Source organism: Pteropus medius, unplaced genomic scaffold (assembly GCF_902729225.1).
Source record: "Pteropus medius unplaced genomic scaffold, Ma_sr-lr_union100, whole genome shotgun sequence".
Classification (NCBI taxonomy): domain Eukaryota; kingdom Metazoa; phylum Chordata; class Mammalia; order Chiroptera; family Pteropodidae; genus Pteropus; species Pteropus medius.
The window spans coordinates 4,926,777-4,950,881 of record NW_024355205.1 but is presented as its reverse complement, the minus strand read 5'-3'; the positions used below and the strand labels follow the sequence as shown (position 1 = coordinate 4,950,881).

Sequence of the window (24,105 nt, the reverse complement as noted above, 5' to 3'; positions counted from 1 at the left end):
TTTGTTCAGGCTGTTTTCTAAATATTAAGCTCAGGAATGAAATCGAGGTGGCTTGTCCATAATGAGAGATACCCACAGGGGAAAACAATGCAAAGGCGTGAAACGGCTCAGGCTTCAGTCAGCCTTGGTCAAAACCAAACACACTGGTTTACGTTTTTATTTCTAAACATCCAATTTCTTTGACCACCTTTTCATGCATCACTTTTCTCTGATTTCAACATGTCACAGCTTAAAGGGATCTTAACCGGCATCTAATCCAGGGGTGTCCTCTCTGCCTCAGAATCACCTGGGGAGAGTTTAAAATACTGATGTCTACTCCCTAACTCCCACAGGTTCTGAGTGAATTGGTTGAGTCTGGGGTCCAGGCACCAGAATTTTTAAAGACCTCCCCCAAGTGATGCTAATTCCAGCATCACTGATTTAACCTCATTTTCTTGCTTTGTGGACTTGGAAACCAAGGCCAGGAGCTACTTACTACTGTGTTCCTTGTTCCGAGTCACACAACAATGACCCGACAGTGCTGGGACCCAAAATTAAACCACTGGATAGCAATTGCAATGCCTATCTGTGCCACACTGCCCACAGTTACTATTTCATATACGTTATGTGCAGAATTTAAAAATATATATTTTTTTAATCACTAAAGAAGAAGGAGAGGGACTTCGTATCTGAGCACGACCAGTGCCAGTACTTTTTTTTTTTTTTGAGAGTAGTTAAGGTAGGCCTTGGGTACACAGAATGAGATCAACCATTCAGTCCTAGCTTCTCGTTCACGATGCCTGGGCTTTCTCCACGTCCACGAACACCACCACGACGAGGGAGCCAGAGTTTCCTGTGCCACGCACCTTGACATTGCTGAATTTTGGCCACTCTTGCTTCCGCTTTCCGCCTCTCTTCATCAGATTCACTTGTCCTTCCTCCTTCCTCTTCTGGGCAACTTTAAAAGACAACAGCCAAGAGAGACAACCGAAACCAGTCTGAGTATCTTCAGGTTCATTAGAAAGACACAGGAACTTGGCAGTAGAATTATTCGAAGAAAAATTCAGCCTGAAGAGAATCTGTCATGCCCCCAGGCCAAGAGATTTGCTTTTCTTGAGCAAATAAAGGACCCTGCATACTATAACATAGCTCTCAAAGTCAGCAGTATAGAATGATTCAACTATTTCAACCAACAAACACACACATACACACAAAAACATACTCATGTACACATACATACAATAATAATAGATACAACTAAAAATAATAATTTTGCTTTCTACTACATTTGGAAAGTTCTATTCTTAATGGATTAAAGTAGAGGAATTATAGAAGGTGGAAGCGGAGTGCCAGGTTGAGTAGGGTACATTGGAAATGCAGGAATTTTATGTAACATCATTCGAGATCTAAATAATCAAATTAAGAATGATCACCCATCGACCCCTCCTACCTATTGTCCTTGCATAATAGTGAGAAGTAAGTTGACTTTGAACACTAATCTAAAAACATTTATTGAATGATCCTTCAGAATTCAGCAAAGAGAGAAACAAAACACGTTCCCTGCCCTCAAGGAGCTTCCAGTCTAATAAGAAAATATACATAAATAAAAAAGATAACAGGTACAAGGCAGTGTAACAAGCATGAAATAGATGCTTTAGAGAGCAGGTGTTAAAAAAATTTCAGGCAAGAAAGACACCGCCGGAACTGAAGAGGTCTTCACGAAGGTGAGCCATGAGCTGCACCAACGATGGGCAGGATTCACGCAGGCAGAGGGGAGATGGGGCGTGCAGGGGGGTGCAGAGAAGAAAGCTGCAGATGAGGGGCTATCACAGGCAGGCGCAGGGGAGCAGACCACGCTGGCTGAGGTAAAGTTTTCATGCAAGGAGACACAGTCAGAATATTTTCCCCAACTGAACAAGTCCATTTCCTGGATTATGGACAGAAGGAAATATTACCTTTCAACAGCCTGTTGGATCCGTCTCATCCAGTTATTTCGTTCCTCCTTGGAACTGGTATGAATTTCATACATCTCAGGACCAGCAGATGAAGCACTGATCAGAAACATTCCTCTCTCCTCATTAGCAACTTCTCTAGCAATAAGCTTCTGAAGGGAAATAACGGATGGCTTCTGATCCTATGCAAAACAGGAGGGCGTGCAGATGAAACAGCATTCTGTCTTAAGTAAGCGTCTCACAAAACACATTAGCTAAGGCAAGCAATAGTATCGGGCAAACCTTAATATCATGTCAACCTTTTCCAAAGAGCTGTGGAAATTGGTAAGGTCTCTAATGGAAAGACTATGGTGAAGAGAGGATGGAAAAAAATAATACAGGAGAATGTTTGTCCTTAAGAATTGGTGATTTAAAAGGACAACTTTAAAAAAGAGAGAATAATCAGAGCATTAATTTAAAAAACCCAAAATGCCATAGTCAGGGGTGGAGTGAGTGGTTTTTCTAGAAGGGTATGGATAAGAAATAGTACATCGACTATTACAAAGAGATTGAGATGGAAGACCTAAAGAGTCCATTGGATTTGGCAGGTAACAGCAATACTTTTTAATAACGTGATGGGTACAGCACCGAAGAGTAGACTATAAACATAAAAGGCAAAAATAAAGAGGTAAGACTTTAGATTACTCAGACATCTTCTGATATCATAGGAGAACAACAACATAACTTCAATAGTTCTACCTGCAAATTTCTCTTCTTCCCACCAACCAGGTGAGCCTTTGGTGGGCAGAAACAGGTCTAATTCATCTTTAATTCATCTTCACACACCTAGCATGGTGCTTTGCATAGAGCAGGCACTCAATAAATGTCTGCAGAACTAGATTTAGCTTAATCCCATCAGAGGGGAATAGGAAAAATGTCTAAAATCCGGCATCCAATCTATGATTAAATCACCACTTCTACCAACATTTACAGCGATCCTTCAATGTCCAATTCAAAGATGAATAAGACACTGATAATAACAACATAGGTAGGCAGCTGTAGTTGAAAGAATAGTCAAAAATATGCCTGCAGCATGATTAGTTTTGGGGGTAAATGTAAAGAATCTCCTTTGGTTAGTGGCTTCTACCACTGCTTATAGAGTCGGTTGCAGTGTGTGGTTTGGCTTCCCCCTCATGGACTGAGCAACACCTTTATCCAGATCACATCCACCGCTTACTGCTGACTCCTCAGTGCTGGCTTTGCTCTCCCAACACCACTCAACTCTACCACATCTGAAGCTGTATGCAAGAGTCTGCCCAGAGTACCTCTTCATCCCTGTCCTGCTCTCTAGTTAGGGAGAGCTCCTGCGTACTGTTGACATCCCTTAGTCGATTACAGATCTACTAAGACCTCATTTCCTTTCCTTCTTTCCATGCAGTTTTAACTTCTTCATCTTACACTTACATCTTACACTTCATCTTTTTACACTTCATCTTACAGTGTAAAAAGCCTCTGTAAGAAAAGAGGCAGAGTAGGTTTGAATTGCTCAAGGCGTAAGCAAGAGTGAAATTATTTGATCCAGTTGGTTAGTGTCACAGCAAGAGGGGAGATAGTGGGGTCAGATATTTTTAAATGAAAAATAAATGGGTAGAAAGTAGCATCAATTAAATCACCATCAGACCAGGATGATGGCATTAGGGACATGCCCATCATTATTCATACTAATCACACATGAACATCAGAGATGATCAGGAATTTAAATTAAATCTCTAGGAATGGAGGTAACATGTCTACTTTGGAGACCAATGTCAAAAACCGATGGTGCGAAGGCTTAACCCAGACTGCAGAGATGTTTCATTTGTGCCATAGCATTTAAAAACCAGATTTTTTTGGACTCGTTGTCAATAATTTAAAACTGGGAGATTCCGCTTAAAAATTTCTAGACTTCTGGGTTCTTGGGAAAAGCAGAAGATTAGCAACTCTGGGCCCATATACTCATTCAAAAACATGCTATACCTGAGTAATCCTGTCCTCTTTGAGACGGGGCATGTACTTGCCAGTTCACGTTACTTTCTACCACTTTCTATAGGCTTCTCGATACCAACTTCACTCCAGTTCACTCATTTACATTCCTGCCTAATTTCTATAGGCACTGGAGTTGAAACCTCTGCCAGAGAGGAAGCGGAAAAGGAGCTGCTACCTTCAGCCCATTGTTCCGACATATCCATTTGTGATTCCAGTGTGGCTGATTCTATTAGTGGGCAATTCTATTCAAGATTCCACTGTGGTAACAAGACCTAAAGGTCACTTCCTATTTTGAACTTGCACTTGCACATCTACAAGTTCACTTTGTCTTTATTATTGTCCATTCATTTTGAAATTACCTTCTTTGAAATTCAAGACATCCTCCTAGACTCAGTATTCCAGGATTTAGTAAATACATCTACTTTTTCCTATTCATTTCGTAGATTTGGATCCTACTGCCATTTCCAGCTGAGTCCTCTTTAAAAACAAACAAAATTATCTTGTAGGGAAGCTACTCCAACCTCTTGCTACTTTCAGCTCCTTATCTTCTGGCCATTTCCAAATTCATCATGTCCTCCGAAACATGCAGCAAGCATTTACTTAAGAAGTTTTTCTAATAGCACAAGAGAGAGAATCTCACCTGTGGGTATTAGTGTGAAGTTAACTTTCTAAAATTCTAAGGTGAGAACTAGGAAATCCAGATATTTGTATACTCCTAGCCAACACATCAATTCCCATAAGATGTTAATTAGAAAATATTTATGATACATGGGCTGTGAAAACTAAGTATATGATGAAACGAAAAAGCATATAATTGAAGAGTGCACTTGAATCTTTTAGGATAATGCTCTCTTTTGCTTTCTGACATCGGCAAGGGCTTAGCTGGCTTTTGTGAAGGCAGCTACATGCCAGGCTAACATCTTCAGGAAGCAGTTACTGCTGTCCATTGCCAAACACACTCTACCGAGAGGAGCTAAGTTGTGGCTGCCTTCAATTTGGCATTCGGTGGATTGCTTTCCTTACTGAATGGTAAATGTGGTCTATGGGTGGCACAGGTAATCCTTCAAGATGTCAGATAAGAGAGACAGATACATATTTCAAGTAAATCATCACTGCTTGATCTGAATCCATATGCTCTGTTGTCCTACAAAAATAAAATAGCTGTCTTTATGCTGTGTCTAATTCTTGATCCATCAGCAGGTCATTTGGCCTATAATACCATCCAAGAAGCATGATTTTCTTCTCTTTCAGGTCTTTGGTTTTGAAGTAACCTTCGTTTCTATACAGGTGTGGAATAAATCTGTATTCTCTCCCAGCATGGTCCTCACCAACCCACAGGTCAAACAAAATGGTCCCACCTTCTCACTTATTTATTCTTTTTCTTTTTTTCTTTTCAGAGCATCCCAGATAACACCAGAGAGGAGTTGCTAGACAAATCAGTAGGTTATCACAAAATTTGCAATATATATAATTCAAAAGAATAAGAGACATGGGGACCTGTTTAAGGCCTCTTGTTATCCTCTGGTATAGCTTTGTGAAAGAATCTCTGACCTTTATAGAACTTGGCATCATTATGATGATAAGAGACAATGTGCTGAACAGGGTGATGAAACCTATTCAGCCAACCTGACAAGCACAGATGGGCAGGTAAGGCCCTGCACTAACCTCTTCCTCCCTATCACGCATCACTGGGCAGACATGCTTCTTTGTTTTCTTTGAGCAACATAACAGAAGATTTTAAGCTTTGAATTTGCCAAAACTGGTTGGCATTGATAATATCTGTTAATGGTACCTGAATATCCTATCAGTCAATGGATGATAAACACTAGCATTTTAGAGAGCCACTATTATACTGTCCACAATGGCACTGTATACTAGATGCTTTCCTCTGACAGAGCCTGATGCTCCATGATGCTGATAAGGAGTTAATTGATAACTCCTTGTCATCAATTATCACTTGATCTCCCTTCTTTAAGAGAGTCTTTTTGGACCACAAGATGGTGTGTAAAAAATGTTATAAAATACTGGTTTTACTGCTAATCTAGCTGTGCTGGCAATAAGATTAACATAACACACTATAAAGATATGTGTTCTATATATAGCCTTAGTAATTGGCAACTATTATAGTAGAGGAAAGAATCTTCTTTAAACCTCAGATACCGGGATGGTGTTTTCTGTTAGTTAGAAGGAACTTCATGACAATTATGAGTGGGTTAGCAATAGGTACAGCAGGCACCATCCAGTGGAAACAGGGCAGCAAAGTGCCAGAGTGACCAGCATTAACATCTGAGAAGTCAAGGGGGGATGGTGTCTGGAGGAAAGACTAAGCTAGCCAGATGGCAGATGGTCACCTGGGGGGAAGTGGGGATTAAGACAGTGCCTATTCACTCACCAGTACCAAAGCACTTCAATATTTTTATAACTGGTTAACCTACTGAACCAGATGACTACCTGTGCTGGGTGTGACAACTCAACACTTACGCTAGTTAAATCCAATTCAATGCTTGTTATAAACAACACAATTGCTAATTATAATGGGAATATGGTAGGGGCATATTTTTGCCAAAGACTATTTACTGTCTCTAGGAATTTCAGGCATATTTCAAGGAGATATAGGATTAAACCATTTAAAATATGCATCACGTGGCCATATACTTACAACAGCTGCAAAGATGTATTTCTGATCTTTTTCTTGTAAAAAGAGCAGCACATCAGTTAGAAGTAGAGCTAGAATATCTTCAAAGGAAAAACATTACTAGTATTAATGAAGCAAACCACAGTTCAAATGTCATTATTAAATATTCTGATTTCATGTTTGAAATTTAAATAAATTTATCAAAAATAAAAGACTAAGATTTAGTCTAATTATGAAACTTATTAAAAAATACTGTATTATGATAGTCAAAGATAATATTTTATAGATAACAAGCTGTGTTTAAATGTGCATGTTCCTGTGTGTAACTATAAGTATTGCTAAACCTCCAGCAAAATTTAATGTAGCTTTCAAAATGGAAGAAAAATATCCAATAAAAAAGAAGGTTCTAACAGAATGGAGCGAGCCTTTACCTTTATATGGAAAAAGGTGCTTAATTAAAAACATTAGAGGGCAGCTTCTGCCCTGAATTATATATACAAATCTGCTATTTTGTTCCATCTAGATCTGAGGAAAGTTTGAGATCCTATATTTCCCTTACAAATTGTTCACAAGAACCTGTCTTCACTATGCCACTGAACACTCTGACACAGTTATCAAATTATTTATTCCTGTAAAAGGATACAGAGCAAATGACATGGCGCCATAGGATCTACAGATTGTGGTTAATATTTTAGTTTGGTTAATATTCTAATTGTGGTTAATGTTTAGCTTCAATTTGCTGATCAACAAAGCGCATTTCAGTCATTTGTTGCAACCTCCACCAAAACTTGATAAACATCCAATGGAAATAACAATCTGTCATTGCTTACCTCAGGAAGATAAGATGTATTAAAAATGAGGAGAGCAGACCAGTGGTTCTTAACTCTGGCTGTGCAGCAGACTCACCTGAGAGCTTTTAAGCATCCCCATATTTGAGCTTCGTCTCCAGAATAATAAACTAAGAATTTCTGGGAGAAGTCGTGAGCATTAGTAAATTATTTAAGCTCCAGAGGTGACTCAAGTGTGTGGCCGGAGTTGAGAAAGCTTTGATCAGACAAGGTGCTAGCTACAGAATCAGCCCTTAAGAATCTCAAAAAAAACTGTTTTAGACTCTAACCAGATTAACAGGGTCAAGTTAATGCCCATTAGCAAACAGTAGCACTGAGGAAGCACTTACACTAATGCAAATGTGTCTACTTATGCAGTATATTGCTCAGAAACGAAGATGACGTACAGAGTTGAGTTCTTCCCTCAGTGGGCTGCCAGTCCCAGGCTGGCCTGGCAGACTCCAGGTGGACAGGGGTACTGTTTCACTTTCAACACACCACAGCTGCCAGATTAATACTTCTGTGCCAATTATTAGCAGAATTCTCATTTCCTTTGATTCAAACATCACAAACTTGTGAATTCATAAAATATATATGATGGCTTTTGCTTGGGAGAATGAACTCCCACCAAAGGTTTGTAGCATTGGCACGTTTGCCTATAGAAGTTCACAACTTGATCCTATAGGAATCCTTCCACTGACCCAGGGTTTGTGTGTGTGCCTGCATCTCTGAGTCACTTTTCTTTTGAAAATCGGTACTCTGTTAAGTAACATGTATGAAAGAAAAGGAAATCGATCTGTTAGAGACACAGTACCTTTGAAACGGCCAGTAGCGGTTTTCCAAAAAACAAAGCCATCATATAACAGAGTCCTTTCTTTGCTTATCAGTGCCTGCTTCCTGAACACATGGCCATTTTTGAGCTTCGTACATGTTTTGTTTTCAATCTTACTTAGGATCTCAAGCCATTTTTGGTTTTTCTCATATTCGTTGACTTTTAAATCCACTGCTGCAATCATGTCCTTAATTAAGCAAAGAGCTTTGCACAAGTCTTTATGTTCTTCAGTTCTTTCTGCATGGGAAAAAGAAAGAAAGAAACATTATACAATAAGCCAGAGTGCTAAAGAAGACAATTTTTTCCCCTATAGTTTAAATAGTTAAATGTGTAATCCAAATAGCAAAAAATCTCATAACAAAAATATTGGATTAAAATCCAAATACTAGGTCACTCTGCATCCCTCTCCCAAAAAGCAGCGTAAAAATATTTAATTATGAAAGATTTACAAAAGATTTATCAAATGTGCTTCAGCTGAAACGCTGTGCAAATAGGATATCTGATTTCTAGGGACTGGTTTGACCCTTCCCCTAGAACAGGGAATGCGTTATAAATCCTAGCCTAGGCCTTCCTTCCACCTTCCCAGACAGAGGTAATCAAGTAATCCCCAAACCGAGTTTCTCAGAACTTAACTGAGCTGCAGGCCCACATTGCAGTCCTTTCATAAAATGAAGCTGTAGGGTGCCTTGAACTGGCCCCAGACTCTTGCCTTCCTGAATTTGTTCCTCCATAAAAATAATACTCAAAATTATATTTAATAACTGCATTCACATGAAGATGAGTATATTAATAATATATATTAAACATTTTTTGAACTAAAATATTGCACCACAGCACTGTGCCTAGTTAGCCATGCTCATGCCACAAGAGTAAATAATCATCAGTTCCAATTGTTATTCTTTAAAGCACTGTCCACCTGCTCTTATCTCTGGATTATCTTGAGAAAAAACTCTGGAGGAGTTTCTGTAACGGCCTCTTGAAACTCCAGATGAAACTGTATATACCTATTTCCTATATTTGAAGATAAAAAAAATACCTAGTTAGTGTTTATTGAGGCAAATGGAACTGAAAGGGGAAGTTTCAGGAGGTTAGAAGATACTAGAAGGAGAGGAAAAAAAGATTGGCAGAGAAATTAAAAGGTTCTTTAGAACCCAGAACATGCAGAAGTAGCAGTCAAGTGGATTGAGAACAAGTCTTCCAAATGGTCTAAACATTTCCAAGTTTTAAATGTCTTAAATACATATGTATATGTATATGTATTTGTATATGTATACATGCATGCATGTGTGTATATGTGTGTGCATATATATACATATTTACATATATATATATATGTAATTTTGTCAGAAAACCTCAAGGAACAGATCCAGATATCCATTTGTAACAACAAAAAAAAAGATTCTTTTTCACTGCCCACGAGAAAATACACCTCACCACTTTATCTACTGCCCACTAAGCAGCACCCCCCCCAAAGATTTTTCTTTCTAAAGAGTGTATTTTATAAATAGTACAGTACAGAAAATCAAAATTGAGCAGCAAGGTGACTCGGGTAAGGCCAAGAAAAGGCTCAATGCCTTTTGACCTTCAGGGACAAACCTGTCGTACAATCACTCAAAGTATAGCACCATCAGCCTCACCTGGGACTCTTGTTAGAAATTCTTACCTTGGGTTCCACCTCAGACCTCCTGAATCAGAATCTTCATGTAAACAAGATCCCCAGATGAAAGGTAATTCCTAACAGAGTTTGAGAAGCACTGCCGTAGTAGAGTCATGTGAACCAATGTTCTCAATAACCAGAGAGAGAGAACTGACCATTGATAAAGTCTGACCCAAAGAAGTAGTGTCCTCAGCCACTATGACAGATGTGCCTGAGGAGCCATGTCATACTTATCATTTTTGATACACAGTAGGCAATCATTGTCCCTCATTCTACCAGGAAGTTGGCATGGCATGACTCTTGGAGTAGTAGCACTAGCTGACCTAATACAATCTGACAAATTTCAGTATTTTAGGCATTGTATTAAACTTAAGAGAATATGAACATAATACCAACAGAAAGTCTTAATTTTATTTTCGTTCTTTTGCTGACAACAAAACTTATGAGGCTTTTCTCCATGTATTGTGTTTATAGTTTCTTTTACATTAAATTATAGGGAGCAATAAAAATGGGATACAAGGGAGAGATGTTACCATTCCTGCCTGAACTTAATTCTAAATGACTGAAAAATAGAAAGTCTATATCATGTATTTCTACTCGCCGAGACTCTTCCCTCCAAAAAAGGATGTTAGAAGTTTACTTTTTTAGAGTTGTCATTTAAGATCTCATTGATCATAATAAAGATAATATAAAAACAGGAGCATCTTATATATACCAGGCTCTGCAATGGGCACTTTTTGAGACAATCTCACTTAATCTTCACAACAGTTCCATAAGGATTATTATTCTCACTTGGTAGAGGAGAAAACTGAGGCTCATTTAATTAAACTATGTGGCAGATGCAAGTATATGTGAGGGCAATGCAAGGTTACACAATTCGAAAACCAAGTCCTTGTTAATATAACACGCTATCCCCCTCCCCCCCCAAAAAATAATAAACTCAAGATCAATACATTAGCTTGAGAAACAGGCATTTTTACATATTCATTCATTGCACTGATATGTGTTTGTTTATCGATTGTCTATTCTGTACTAACCACTGCACTAGGCATTGAAGATCCAGTTATGAACCAGACAGACAAAGGCCATCTAGATCCCTTCAGGAGTTTACATGTGCATTAATAGCTCCTTAAGGATGCCCAGGTGTTACTACTCCCTAGAACTTAATGAATTTGCAGAGTCAAAAATAGCTCCTTCATAAATCATTCTCAATCTAATAATTCACTGCTTACAAAAGTTGACATTTGGTGCTAGGATCAATCGCGTATGTTTCATCAGACTGCTGGGAAGGTAATAGGAAGACAAGGACGAAGAGGTGTTAAGAAGGTCTGGATATAGGGAAACTGTAGAAGGGAAAGGCAGGGTCAAAGTATGAAAAAGTCTCGTTTGGGCTGTGTGGAGGAATTTAGACTATTGGCCAACCACATTATTAAAGATCCTTAGGCTTTAACAGTTTTTCCGTAATAAAAATCTTTATGAATCAGAGGCCACAAGCATTTATAGCTCTTTACAACACCTTAGGTATGTTTCAAACTAATGAGAGAAGCAAATGTTTGTCCCAGAAGTCATCACTCACCCTTTGTGTACTGCAATATCCTTTCCACCAAGACTGGGTATTTTGTGATGCGCTGAGTGACCAGCAGAATACATTCTGGAATTCCTCGGCGTCGAGCCAAAAGATTACTATTTCGGAGCTTAAAAAATATAGATATACATTTTTATATATACAAATTCTATCTGTATTTTCTTTTTAAGTGTGAATTTAATAACACAAAGAATCTGCAATAGCATAATTCTATTCAAACACAACACAATATGCATTATCACTGATTAAAACTTGATGCATTGTCATTAAATTACATTCTTTGCCATGAATTTCAAAAACCCAACTCTCCAAGATTTCAAGAAGTTTCAAGTTGTTCTGATGTATTTCTAGTTAATTCCAAAAGTGAGCACATTCTAATACTTATAATGGTAAGATTCATGAAAAGCAAAAGTTTTGAAAAATACTCAGAAATCAAAGTTAGATTTTGAGTATAAGTTTGCAGTTAAATATGTTTTTCCAACAGATCTTTCTCTACATTTGTAGAAGTGGTATTTATCATATCACTTAAAGTTTCCTCTAATCAGGGCAACTTTTTTCTAAAAGTCTCAAAGTATTCTGTAAGTTTTCAAGTTCTCAATATGCATGTATATGTGAAGAAAAAAAAGGAAGAGAATCTGGTAACATTTTTTTAAATGGTAGATAAAAATTTAGAATCCATGAAACTGTAAAGGACAGATTTCTTTAACAAATAAATTAGATGCTAAAAAGGGTGAAGAAGAACATTAAAATTAAAAGAGACTTAAATTGTGATCCTTGGACAGATCTTGATTTAAGCAATCCAATTTTATGAGATATTCAGAGAAATGAACACTGGCCATCTGTAAAAATATTTTAAAATATTATTAATTTATCTAAGTGTGATAGTCACTGTATTTTTTTTTTAAAGAGATGTCGAATTGCTTAGCGATACCTATTACAGATGAAATGATATATGTTATGGATTTGCTTCAAACTAATCTAGTAGGGGTGGGGTGGACTCTGTCTTTATATTTTTACTGTGGTTCTTATTCATAATTTGTCAGGGCATGAAACAGCTTCATAGGATATTACAATGGTTCTCAGAAGCTAGGAGGACATGAATATATAAGATACACAAATATAAGATACAAAAGAAAATGATTTGGTAGAAATACTTTACTAACAGAAAAAAAGACTTTCCATCTTTGCCACAAACTTATTACTCTCTTCTCCTTCCCCTGAAAAATGGCACTGCCTGCCTGTGAAACTTGCTTAGATCACATGAGAAATGAGTGTCAACTTTTCCCACGCTGGTTTACTACTTTGTAAGAGTTTTAAAATACTTGCCTTAATAAAATTCTGAAACTTTTTATTCTGCTGGAGTTCTTTAAAGAGGCTAACAGCTTCTTTGTGATGGCTACAGAATTCTCCGTATATTTTCTTCATTTTATTTGCATTTTCTTCTGAAAACTGAGAATAACATTTCAATGATGGTTTACAAATTTAGTCTGTTCTAAACATTAAAAAGAAAATGTAATTTTCACATATTTCAATACATTCGTTACAAATATAGAATAAACATCATGGTTTCCAAAGCTCAATGCTGATGAGCAAATGTTAAAATAATTGTCTATTTATTAATCTACAAGTAGACAACAATGTTGGCATATTCTGTTTGTCTATTAATGGGCCTGCTTCTTACTAATATTAGAAATGTTTTATGAGAGCAGTTCATATTACTTTTCTGTACTTTTTATGGCATATGAACAAATAAACTATTTACACTAAAAAAAAAAGATAAATGTCATGGAATTTCTGAACAAAATCACTTTTCTTCTCCAAACACTTTTAAAATTAAAGTAAAAGGAAGTAGTCAAGAGGTTAAGGGAAGAAAGACATCAACCTAATGTCATTATATTATATTGAACTAATTCAATTATCAAATAGCCAAGTGAAAAACATTGAATATATTTTATTCCTTTTTTGGTGTTTGTGCAACTTTGCCATTTCAATTTATAGTTTAATACTTTTAAAGATCGAAGGGTTATGTGGGAACATTTGGGGGTCCTCAGTAAGGGTCCTTTCACTGGTCGGCATTTATACTGGCTAACTGATCATTTCCATGGACTCTACCCTCCGTTGGAAATTTAATTTTTGTCAGCATGCCACAAATGGATCAAGAGGCAGGTAATCATTAGCCAAGATAAAAGAGAGAGATGCATAACCAGGATGTCAATTTATTAACTGACGGAGCAGCAGAGATGTGAAATGGATATTTCAAAAAGCTTGACCTGTAGAAAAATCTCTTGTCTTCTAGGCATGAACCTTAGGGATTTAATGATAATAGATCTGCCTCGCTCCTCCTAAAATGAGCCAGTGTTTGTCTTGAAGATGTTGGTAAGACTATCATGGGCCCACTGAGAGAGCCACATAATTGGGGAGCCATCACAATAAGAAGTCTAAGTAGAATTTTCATAAAGGGATTTATTTACGGCTGTGACACTTGGTGGAGGTAGCAGTAGTGCCAGGGATGATCCAGCCACTGGCTGTGAAAAGCTCTCAGCCATCAGTCATACAAAGCAACATCGAATAAAAGAAAACCAACCCAAACCACCTGTCAATTGGCATAAAATTGATTTCCATTCTCCACAGACTTTTAACACTGCAGAGAATCTGTAAACCTTTAGGTTTTTGAGATTAGGGCTTTTAAATCTTTCTTACCTGTTGTACTAGAATATCTCCAATTCGGTTGATGATGAAATTCCTGTCATTATCAGCACAGGATTCCTGTCTTCGCTCCTTCATGCTATAGAAGAAATGCCTATGAATTTCTAGTAACTCGTCTAAACAAGGGAAGATTTTATCCACAGTGCTGTGGTCAAGCTGTAGCTCCTCTTTCATCCCTTTCCTGAAGATCTCAGACATGATGAACAAGGTCTGGATGTGATGCATTTCTGTTTGCATTAGCTCTGAAACGTGTGAGCAAAAATAAGCTTTAAAAACCAATATCTCGACTGCCTTAAGTTAGTAGCTAACTCCAGGTTACACAAATAAAAAAGAAGGAACGCTTAGAAATAACATTCTTCCACTATAAAAGTCAGGATCAATTAAACATTTAAGGTAAGCTCAAATTATTAATCTATATTTTCTTTTTCCAGATAAGAAGATACATGTAAATCAAGTCCAATATATAACAATTTGTTGTATCTGAAACTCATAACATAAAGCCAGCACCTTTAGGTAACTTCAGCTAAGAACCAGGTGTTATTCTCTCCAGAATGCTGTGTAAAATATAATTTTCCCACTTTTTTCTTTTTTTATCTTTTTTTTTGTATTTAGTAGGAGCACAATTAATTTGGTGAATTAAATTGAATTAATTTATTCCTGGATCTGTTTCCAAAATTCTACTTTCTCCAAGGGAAAATAATGCATAATGATCAAGGGACATCATCAAGAAAGTGAAAAAACAAACCATAGAATGGGAGAAAATATTTGCAAATCAGACATCTGATAAGGGACTTGTGTCCAGAATATATAAAGAATTCCTATAACTCAAAAAAAAAAAAAACCCACTTCATGAATAAGCAAAAGATTTGAATAGATGTTTTTTCCAAAGAGATGTACAAATGGCCAATATGCATATGAAAAGGTGCTCAAAATCACTAGCCATCAGGGAAATGCAAATCGAAACCAAAGTGAGACACCACTTCATATATACTAGGATAACTGTAATAAAAAAGATGGACAATAAAGAAGTGTTGGTAAAGATGTGAGAAAATCAGAATCCTCATACATTGCTGATAGGAATGTAAAATAGTACAGTTGCTTTGGAAAATAGCCAGGCATTTCATCAAAAGGTTAAACATAAAGTCACCATATGACCTGAAAAGTAGAAACAACCCAAAATATCCATCAACTGATGATTAGATGAACAGAATGTGGTGTATTTACACAATGCGGTATTATTCAGCCATACAAAGGAATAGAGACTGATATATATAATACAACATGAATAAGTCTTGAAAACATGATGTTAACTGAAAGAAACCAGTGATAAAATATCACAAATTGTACAATTCCACTTATGCAAAATGTCCAGAATAGGCAAATCCACAGAGACAGAAAGTAGATTAGTAGTTGCTGGGGGCTAAGTGGGAGGGGGAAATGGGGAATGATTGACTGCTCATGGATGCAGGGTTTTCTTCCTGGACTGATGAAAATGCTCTGGAATTAGTAGTTGATGGTTGCACAACCTTGTGAATATACTAAAAACCATTAGATTCACTGTAAAGGGATAAATTTTATGGTGTGTGAATTAAATCTCAATGTTAAAAATGCATCATGAGAGACAATAATTCACAATTTTGGGAGCACAGGAAGTTCTAGATTAGTATTTCCAAACTCCCATGTTTTGAGAAAGAATCTAAAACATTAGCCATAGGAGTAAACAAATCTACATGTAGCTTTGTTATTTTATCATAAAAAAAACTCTCCTTAGTTGGGAACCCACTAACTTTTAATTATTGTTATTCATGTTCTATTGCCCACTCTGTACTAAACACATACCCATATCATTTCATTTACTCTTCTAATCCATTGATCCATTATGACCAAAAAAATAGGAATGGTTTCTCTCATCTTTCGAAGAGAGACATGAAGAAGGCGGAAAATTTTCTCCAGAACCCAAGCTTTTCTGACACAAAAGGCCATGCTGTGAAGTACACTACATGATAATTCATCCCAAATGGGGTTAGGTTATTTCTAATATATGAAATTGAGAAATAAATTAAGAAAAATTATAGTACAATATAAATTGCCTGAGAAATACTAAAGGAGACAGCATCTTCCTTTCCAAAGTCCTGTCAGTACAGCTGTGGACAGATTTCAAAGCGTGCTTATACATCGTCTCACCTGACCAGCATAACCAACACGTGACCCAGGTGAGAAGGGGTCCTCATTGCCAATGGACTTTTTTGGTTCACATTTGAATATAGGCATACCTAATTTTATTGTGCTTTGCTTTATTTTCCTTCACAGATGTTGTGTTTTTTGCAAATTGAAGTCAAGACCCTCCACCAGCAAAAGGATTACAACTCTCTTTATTACAATACTCACTTTATGATGGTGGCCTGAATCCAAACCTGAAATACCGCTAAGGTCTGCACATACACAGGATCAGTGAAAACTAAGAGCTAGTCTCATCTTTCAAATAAGGTATCTTTTTGGAACCACTTTTTAGATTGAAAATTTTCTGAACTTCATTTTTTTCCTAACTAGTATATAATCTAACGTCCCCTAATTCAGACTGCCTCCACCCCAAAGGGCATGAAATAATAAAATGTCAGAGAGGTGAACTCCATAGTCAGGACTGCAGCACATAGTCACACATTGCCCTAACCCAGGTGTCGCCAGTCCCATTGCATTCTGTATGAATGGCACTACCCTGGTGTGTGTGAGCAGACTGTAGGGTCATATACGCAGCAGTCCTTTTGATGCTACATTTAAATATGTGATTAAATTTTATTGTGATTAAAATTTTACTGTGATTTAAAATTTACATTAAATTTTACTGTGATTCTTATAATAGCAGGGGTAAAGGCCATGCATAAGTAAACTTGAAAAGGGTATGAGAAATCAAATTTGCTTTGTACCAGGTATATATAATGCCTCATAACATTTTAAACCTGAGTATCATTATTTCCCATTTCACAGATGGAGAAATTGAAGTCTAGATGAGTTAACAATTTGTCTGAGATCAAGTAACTAGAAAATAACAGAAGTTGGATTTAAACCCAGGTCGGAATGGTTTCAAATGCCAGGCTCTTTCCTCTATACCACAATGCTTCACCCTAAGGATCATATCTAAAAAGCTTACCAAAAATGACATCCTGTCTTTTGATGACATCCTTTTCCTGCCTACTACAAAATGAGGGGTCCACCACAAGACTCCAAGATTCTGCTTCGAACTCCTGGGCATCATTGCTGAGGTCACTCCACAGAGAAGAGTCCACGACATCTAATGTGTTTTTAGAAAAAGAAAAGTCGAGAGTAGAATAACAGGCGTAACACAGACAGACCTTCACAAGTATCCATATTTATGGATTCATCACACTAAATAAAAATGCTATGAACACAGAAACAACTAAGCCAAAATACTGTTGATATGGAGTTGAAATATATGAAAAATAAACTGGTGAAATGGTACAAATCGAGACTCCTCTCATGAAAGCACAGAAGACTTAGATGTTAACACAGTGATTATGCATATGCCAAAAAAAGAGACATTTGAAGATTCTTTTGTTTGTTTTGGCTTTCCCTATTTTGGTTTTACTTTTAGCAACCTTCAGAGTCCACAATGTACTTACAGAATCATGAACACTAATTTCTTTTGCTCCAGGTTATTTTGCACTGTTTGCTCAAATCTAAATTTTGTACTTGTCCACTTGGTTTGCTCTGTACTTGGCTTGCTGTCCTTATTATAAACGTGAAGCAGGGTGTAAAGACTCGAGTCACATCTGAGTACAGATTTTTCTGACAGAATTTGACATCTCTCTCTCTCTCTCTCTTTCTCTCTCTCTCTCTCTTTCTCTCCCCGACTCCCTCTCACTCTCCCTCTCTCCTTCCTTCTCTCTTTAGGAAAACTAAACTCTATTTGTCCAACTAGCACCCCTGAGAGAGATTCTAATTTATGCAGTAAAGATGACATGAAAAGGGGTTAATATCCAAAATTATAAAGAAACAATTCAATTTAAAAAATAGGCAAAGGGCCTGAATAGACATTTCTCCACAGAGGATATACGGATGGCTAATAGACACATGAAAAGATGCTCAATGTCACTGATTATCAGAGAAATGCAAATTAAAGCCACTTCACAGCTGTCAGAATGGATTTTATCAATAAATCAATAAACAATAAGTGTTGGTAAAGATGGGGAGAAAAGGGAACCCTTGTGCATTGTTGGTGATATTGCAAATTGGTGCAGCCACTATGGAAAACAGTTTGAAGGTTCCTAAAAAAGTAAAAATAGAACTACTTTATGACCTACCAATTCCATTTCTGGGTATTTATCTGAAGAAATCCAAAACACTAATTCAAAAAATATATGAACACCTATGTTTATTGCAATGCTATTTACAATAGCCAAGATCTGGATGCAACCTAAGTGCCCACTGACAGTTGAATGGATAAAGAAGAGGTGGAGATATATATGTATATGTATGTATGTATGTATATATGTATATGTATTTGTATATGTATATGTATGTGTGAATGTATGTATGTATATCTCACGCATACAGTGGAATATTACTCGGACAGAGAAAAGAATGAAATCTCACCATTTGTACCAACAGGGATGGACCCACAGGGTATTATGCTAAGTGAAACAAGTCAGAGAAAGAAAAATATCATATGATTTCACATATATGTGAATCTAAAAAATAAACAAAACAGATACAATCACACAGAGAACAAACTGATGGTAGCCAGATAAGAGGGTGTTTGGGGATGCTGTGTAAATGGCAAAAGGGTTAAGAAGTAGAAATTGGTAGTCACAAAATAGTCATGAGGATGTAAAGTACAGCACAGGGAATATAGTCAATAATATTGTAATAACTAAATATAGTGCCAGGTGAGTACTAGATTAATAGAGGGGATCGCTTTGTAAATTATAAATATGTCTAACCACTGTGCTGTACACCTAAAACTAATATAATATTGGATGCCAACTATAATTAAAAATAAAAAAATGGATGTTTAAGCATTTTAAAGAAAATAAAAATAAACATGCAAAAAAAAAAAAAGATGACATGACAGTTAACTTAAAGGCTTAAGTTTAAAATAAAAGAAACAGATTCCTGCAGCAGAGTCCACTCCTTCCTTTTGTCACTACTCTCCTTCCACTTGGTTTTCTTTCATTTATTGCTACAACTTGGATACAGTAAGTAAGCCTTCAGATTAAGTTCTATGCTACAAAATATGCTCTTTTGAAAAAACGCTTTTATTTCCCAACAAGTAGGAGGCAACAGATGGGGATAAAGATCCCAGAGTTCCAAACAAGTCAGTCTTAACTAAATGAAGGATATATATTTTAATGTATAATTTTATTTCAATTCATTAACAGTTGTAAAACTTTTAAAAACAACAAACATACAATGTATGCCCTTATCTTCATTACGTTTATGACACATGTCCGTTTAAAAAATACATCATATTTCCTTGGTCACTCTATGGAGTCTACTTTAGGGCTAAATTTTCTTTTTATTTTTTTTACCAGAAGAACCCATACCAAAGAGACATCATGGAACATAATTTTTTTAAAAAGAAAAAAGAACATGTTTTAATCTTACATCCTTCAGAAAATATTCCTTATGACGAATGCTCATGGAAACACAAGTAAATGCAAATGCATCTTCTTCTCACCTTCCATTAAGAAAGAATCTGTGGAGGGGGATGAGCCCATGGACTGTAACAGCTCATCGGAATGAGACCTGCATCTCCAGGTGTTTCCGTCACTCTCGGCCTCCAAGGATGGCCCCGACCTCCTGAAGGTGGAAGGAGGGAGAAGACTTAGCTCCAGCAGAGGCTCTGAGACATGAAGATGTAAAACCACAGGGTGCCTTACCTGTCCAAGGTGGTGCCTGGAACACTTCTGGACAATGGATGGACCTGCCCTGCAGTTTCCTTCCTCCCAGTCGGCAATCCGATAGGCATGGAGGAAGAAGGGTGCAATGAGAGGCCAGGCAGTGGGACGTCTCGAAATGAAGAACCTAGAAATCAGAATGGATGCTTCATGTGTTTTCATAGAGGGCAGTAATTACAAGTAAAGGTAGTCACTTAAAAGCCAGAAAGCTAAACAGTCGAGTGGCTGCTTCTAATATATCACATGCTTAGCCTTGAAATCAGCCTCCCTGCCACGTCCCAACACCTGCTTCAAATGTCCCTTTGATTTCACACCCTCCTGATCGCCAGGCTGCAGGCCTGCTTCAGCATATCTACTGAGAGACTGAGGGTAGCTGGGATCACACAAACAAACAAGAAAATGGAATGGGGAAACACTGGGACAGCTTTCTTATAAACCACTGCTTATACTCCTTAGAGCCAGCTTTAAATAGATGCAAGGTGTTATTAGCACTATTACTAGAATGCATATCGTGTGTATAAACAAACAAAGACACACACAGGGCATGTCAGTAGATTGGAATGATACTGACGAGTCTGTTTCTTTATGGTATACGAATTTCAGGCAAATGAAACCTTTGAACCAAGCTGAGCTGTTCTCTCTCACATACTGAAAACTAAATGGTGCTTCAACATCTTTCTGGTCAGTTTTACATCTGATGCATAGTATAAATTTTTCAGTCCCGTAATATTATAGCTGTAGCTATTCCACCTTCTCTAACAAAAGGGGGGAAATACTTGCATGAAACTCCAGCATATTACAAAGAATTTTATACATATATGATTTAATTTTATTCTTATGATTCCCAAGTAAAGAGGAGGAATAGATAGTATTTTATCAATTCTAAGATGCTTTTTGTTTTCACACTTAACTTCATGAAACTGAGAAGCACCTTACGACTGATGTCAAAAGGACTTCTGGTGTCACAGCAGGAGAATAAATGATGTCACAGTTGTTACTGTCTGCACTAGCCCAACCTTCTATAATATCACAATAAATTGCATGTCACCATGAATCTGCATTCTTCATTGTCTCTGATTCAAATGGTTTTAAAAACACTGGTTACACTTTGTTACAGCATTGAAATGACCACAAACTTAGTATGCCTGCCACAGAGCCAGCAATGAAATTTTGAAGAAGAAAAAATGGCAAACTCTCTCACGACAAATTAAAAGCTTTTCAAACATAGATGATAGCATCACTGGTTCTTGCATGCAATGTAAAGAACTGTCAAAGGCTACCAGTTACAGTCAAGAGACATCGTTTAAACGTCAGCCGTATATAGTTCAAGAAAAAACAGAAGCGTCAAGTTTAACAATATGCAAAAAAACACAAAAAAAAACCCTTAGGTATGCTTTAAAATCTCTCTCTCATCCTAAAGAAGCTGATGAGACCAGAGCCTCAAGCATAGCCAATGAAAGTACTAAGTTGCTATGGTAATGGACAATAGGAAATGATAAGAATTTATAGATTCCAAACTTAAAGTTTTTTCCTAAACTTTATGATTCCTAAGAAGTATATGGTGTATATTTGTGTATATAAATATGTGCTACTGCTAAGAAAACATAAAATTATGCACATTTAATGGAGTGTTTCTCTTTTCCCCAAAAAAGGTTATTAAATCACTAGAGCATGTTACACTAGATCACATCTTAGAAATGAGGCGATATCATAATACTTCCTCCATATGGTCCTCCCTAATACAAAAGATCATAAAGTATATATGGCACAAAGGGTATTAGGCTGTCATAGAAGTTTATGCCATTCTTTGTATAACTAAAAATTATGGCAAGCACATGTTATGAAAGAAGAAATAATTAGGCAAATGAGAAAACAAAAGGAGGGAGTATTTTACATTGAAGACTGTGTGGCATGTATAAAATTGAAAACGCTCCTGTTTTCCACATCACTTACTTCCAAGGATGGTCTGCGGTTTGTTCTTGTTGTATTTCTCTTGGAATTTCTGGTAAAAAAAAAAAAAACATTAGAAACACATAAGATCAGAGCCCCGTTGGACTATAAGAATGTCCACACAGAACGCAGAACAGGATTCTTATCTATACCATTTTTGTTGTTTTTAATTTCAGAAAAGAAGAATTCAAAGCAAATGCAACAAAGAGAAAAACATTATGATAATGAGATGTGCAAGTTATAATGAAGGTGTGTCTCATGAACACAGGTCTCATGAATATCCCAGCTTTATCAAAAGCCTAGGGGAACCAGAAATCTCCAGCTCAAGTGTCCAGACTCAGGATGAAAGGGGAGTTCTGATCAGCACTGCCTTTCTCCTCCCTGTTTCTTTCTATATCTGGCTATTCCCCCTGCCTAAAGGATACAACGACTTAGAGCACTGAAACATTACCCTCAACTCTGTGACCTGACTCGGTATGTGTTCGAGTTAACATGGAGACTGGGGACTCCAAGTCTTGGTGCTTGTTACTCACATGCATTTCTGACATGACTTTACAGTGGGGAAGAAAGGAATAGAAAGATAGATGCTTCCATCTATAGAGGCCCACACCCAAATACAGGGAACATTCTTCTAGTCGCGTGGGCCTCTCAGTATGGTCCTAGGACCAGCAACATCACCTGAGAACTTGTTAGAAATGCAAATTCTCAGGCCCTACCGAGACCAACTGAATCGGAAATTCAGGGAGTAGGGCCCAGAAATCTGTATTTTAACAGGTCCTGCAGGTGATTCTAATGTTTGCTAATGTTTGAGAATTACTGCTCTAGACTTCATTTACATGTGCTCAGGATTTGCACTGGTAAACCAAGCAGGTTCCGACAGAAAGACTAAGCTGCCCAAACCTCCTAACGCAGGTGGCCAGACTGGTGATTTCTCTCTAGTTCTGAGAGTACGTAGTTAAGGGAATAATTATACACTGAGAACATGTGTTATTTTATTACTACAATGATCACTTTAGAAACAAATCTAAACAGTAATAACAAATTTAGAAACAAATCTAAACAGTAAAAACCTAAGCAGATAATATGAAGCAACCAAGCTCGATACAAACATTTGTACTATTCACAAATGACAGAGATTACCTTGGCACATGGAGGTGCAGCATCTTTACAACCCTTATGTACATTTGCATTACAGTCTGAAACAAAGGGAGAAGATAGAAAAGCGTCCATCTTATTTAAGTTAATCTGAAATGAACAAGACTACAACATGCTTCTACTGGTCATTATAAAAATAATGCATCCACATTAAAAATATTTTAAAAACTTAAAAACAAATATTTAAATCCCATGTAGTCCCACCACTCAAGCACAAGCACACTATTAATATTTTAATTTCCTAGGAAATATCGTTCCCTTTTATGTAAGGTCTTATCAATTACGAAACCTGGAGTTATGTACCACATACACTTCTGTGTCTGCCTGAGAACTCATTTACTACTGTATGCCCTACGTTGTAAAGGATTTCTGATATCTGGCTGATATCAACTACCCATTCCCACATCATGTAAAATGCCTATGAAAATGGAAAGGATGAAAAACTCACAATCCTGGGGGGGAAAAAAAATATTATCCAGCTCCAACAGGAATTTCTACTAACTAGAGATAACCAAATTAAAAGAGAGAAGACAGTGGCTTGCTTGTGTTTTACTTCACGAAACGATGTGGCCTCATCTCACTGAAAGAAGTAAGGGAACGCTTTGCCTGCCCCTTCCTGCTCACTGCCTCCGAGATTCAACTTGTCACCACAGAAAACTGCCCCTACGTGGGGACTGCTTTCTGTCAGGCTGCTGTCTCCTTGCCTCTCTCTCCTCCCACACCCCCCACCCTGACCACCCTGTCCCACCCATCCCCGTGCTGTGTGTAGATGGAGGAGCCTGTGGCTTACCAGAAACTTCATTAGAAAGAATTCTTCCAGAGGGGTGGAAGGTCCCATGTAGGTCCACCAAAGTCACGCTGGAAAAGTGCCCATCACCCCCTGAGACCTGTGTAGGAAGTTGAGCCCA

The 24,105-nt window shown here is 37.3% G+C and overlaps 1 protein-coding gene across 9 annotated transcripts in view; it reads right to left on the bottom strand.

Moving 5' to 3' along the window:
- ARHGEF28 (Rho guanine nucleotide exchange factor 28) overlaps positions 1-24,105 on the bottom strand; it is a 258,757-nt gene that overhangs the window by 45,962 nt on the left and 188,690 nt on the right. For all 9 annotated transcript variants that reach the window (XM_039857455.1, XM_039857458.1, XM_039857462.1 and 6 more), the window contains 12 exons: positions 23,183-23,238; positions 22,046-22,094; positions 20,075-20,219; positions 19,873-19,994; positions 17,326-17,466; positions 14,172-14,419; positions 12,798-12,920; positions 11,463-11,580; positions 8,212-8,466; positions 6,595-6,671; positions 1,935-2,113; positions 846-937 (listed from right to left, as the gene is read on the bottom strand). In XM_039857455.1, the coding sequence (XP_039713389.1) occupies positions 846-937; positions 1,935-2,113; positions 6,595-6,671; positions 8,212-8,466; positions 11,463-11,580; positions 12,798-12,920; positions 14,172-14,419; positions 17,326-17,466; positions 19,873-19,994; positions 20,075-20,219; positions 22,046-22,094; positions 23,183-23,238 (1,605 nt within the window). The remainder of the gene's footprint in view (positions 1-845; positions 938-1,934; positions 2,114-6,594; positions 6,672-8,211; positions 8,467-11,462; positions 11,581-12,797; positions 12,921-14,171; positions 14,420-17,325; positions 17,467-19,872; positions 19,995-20,074; positions 20,220-22,045; positions 22,095-23,182; positions 23,239-24,105) is intronic.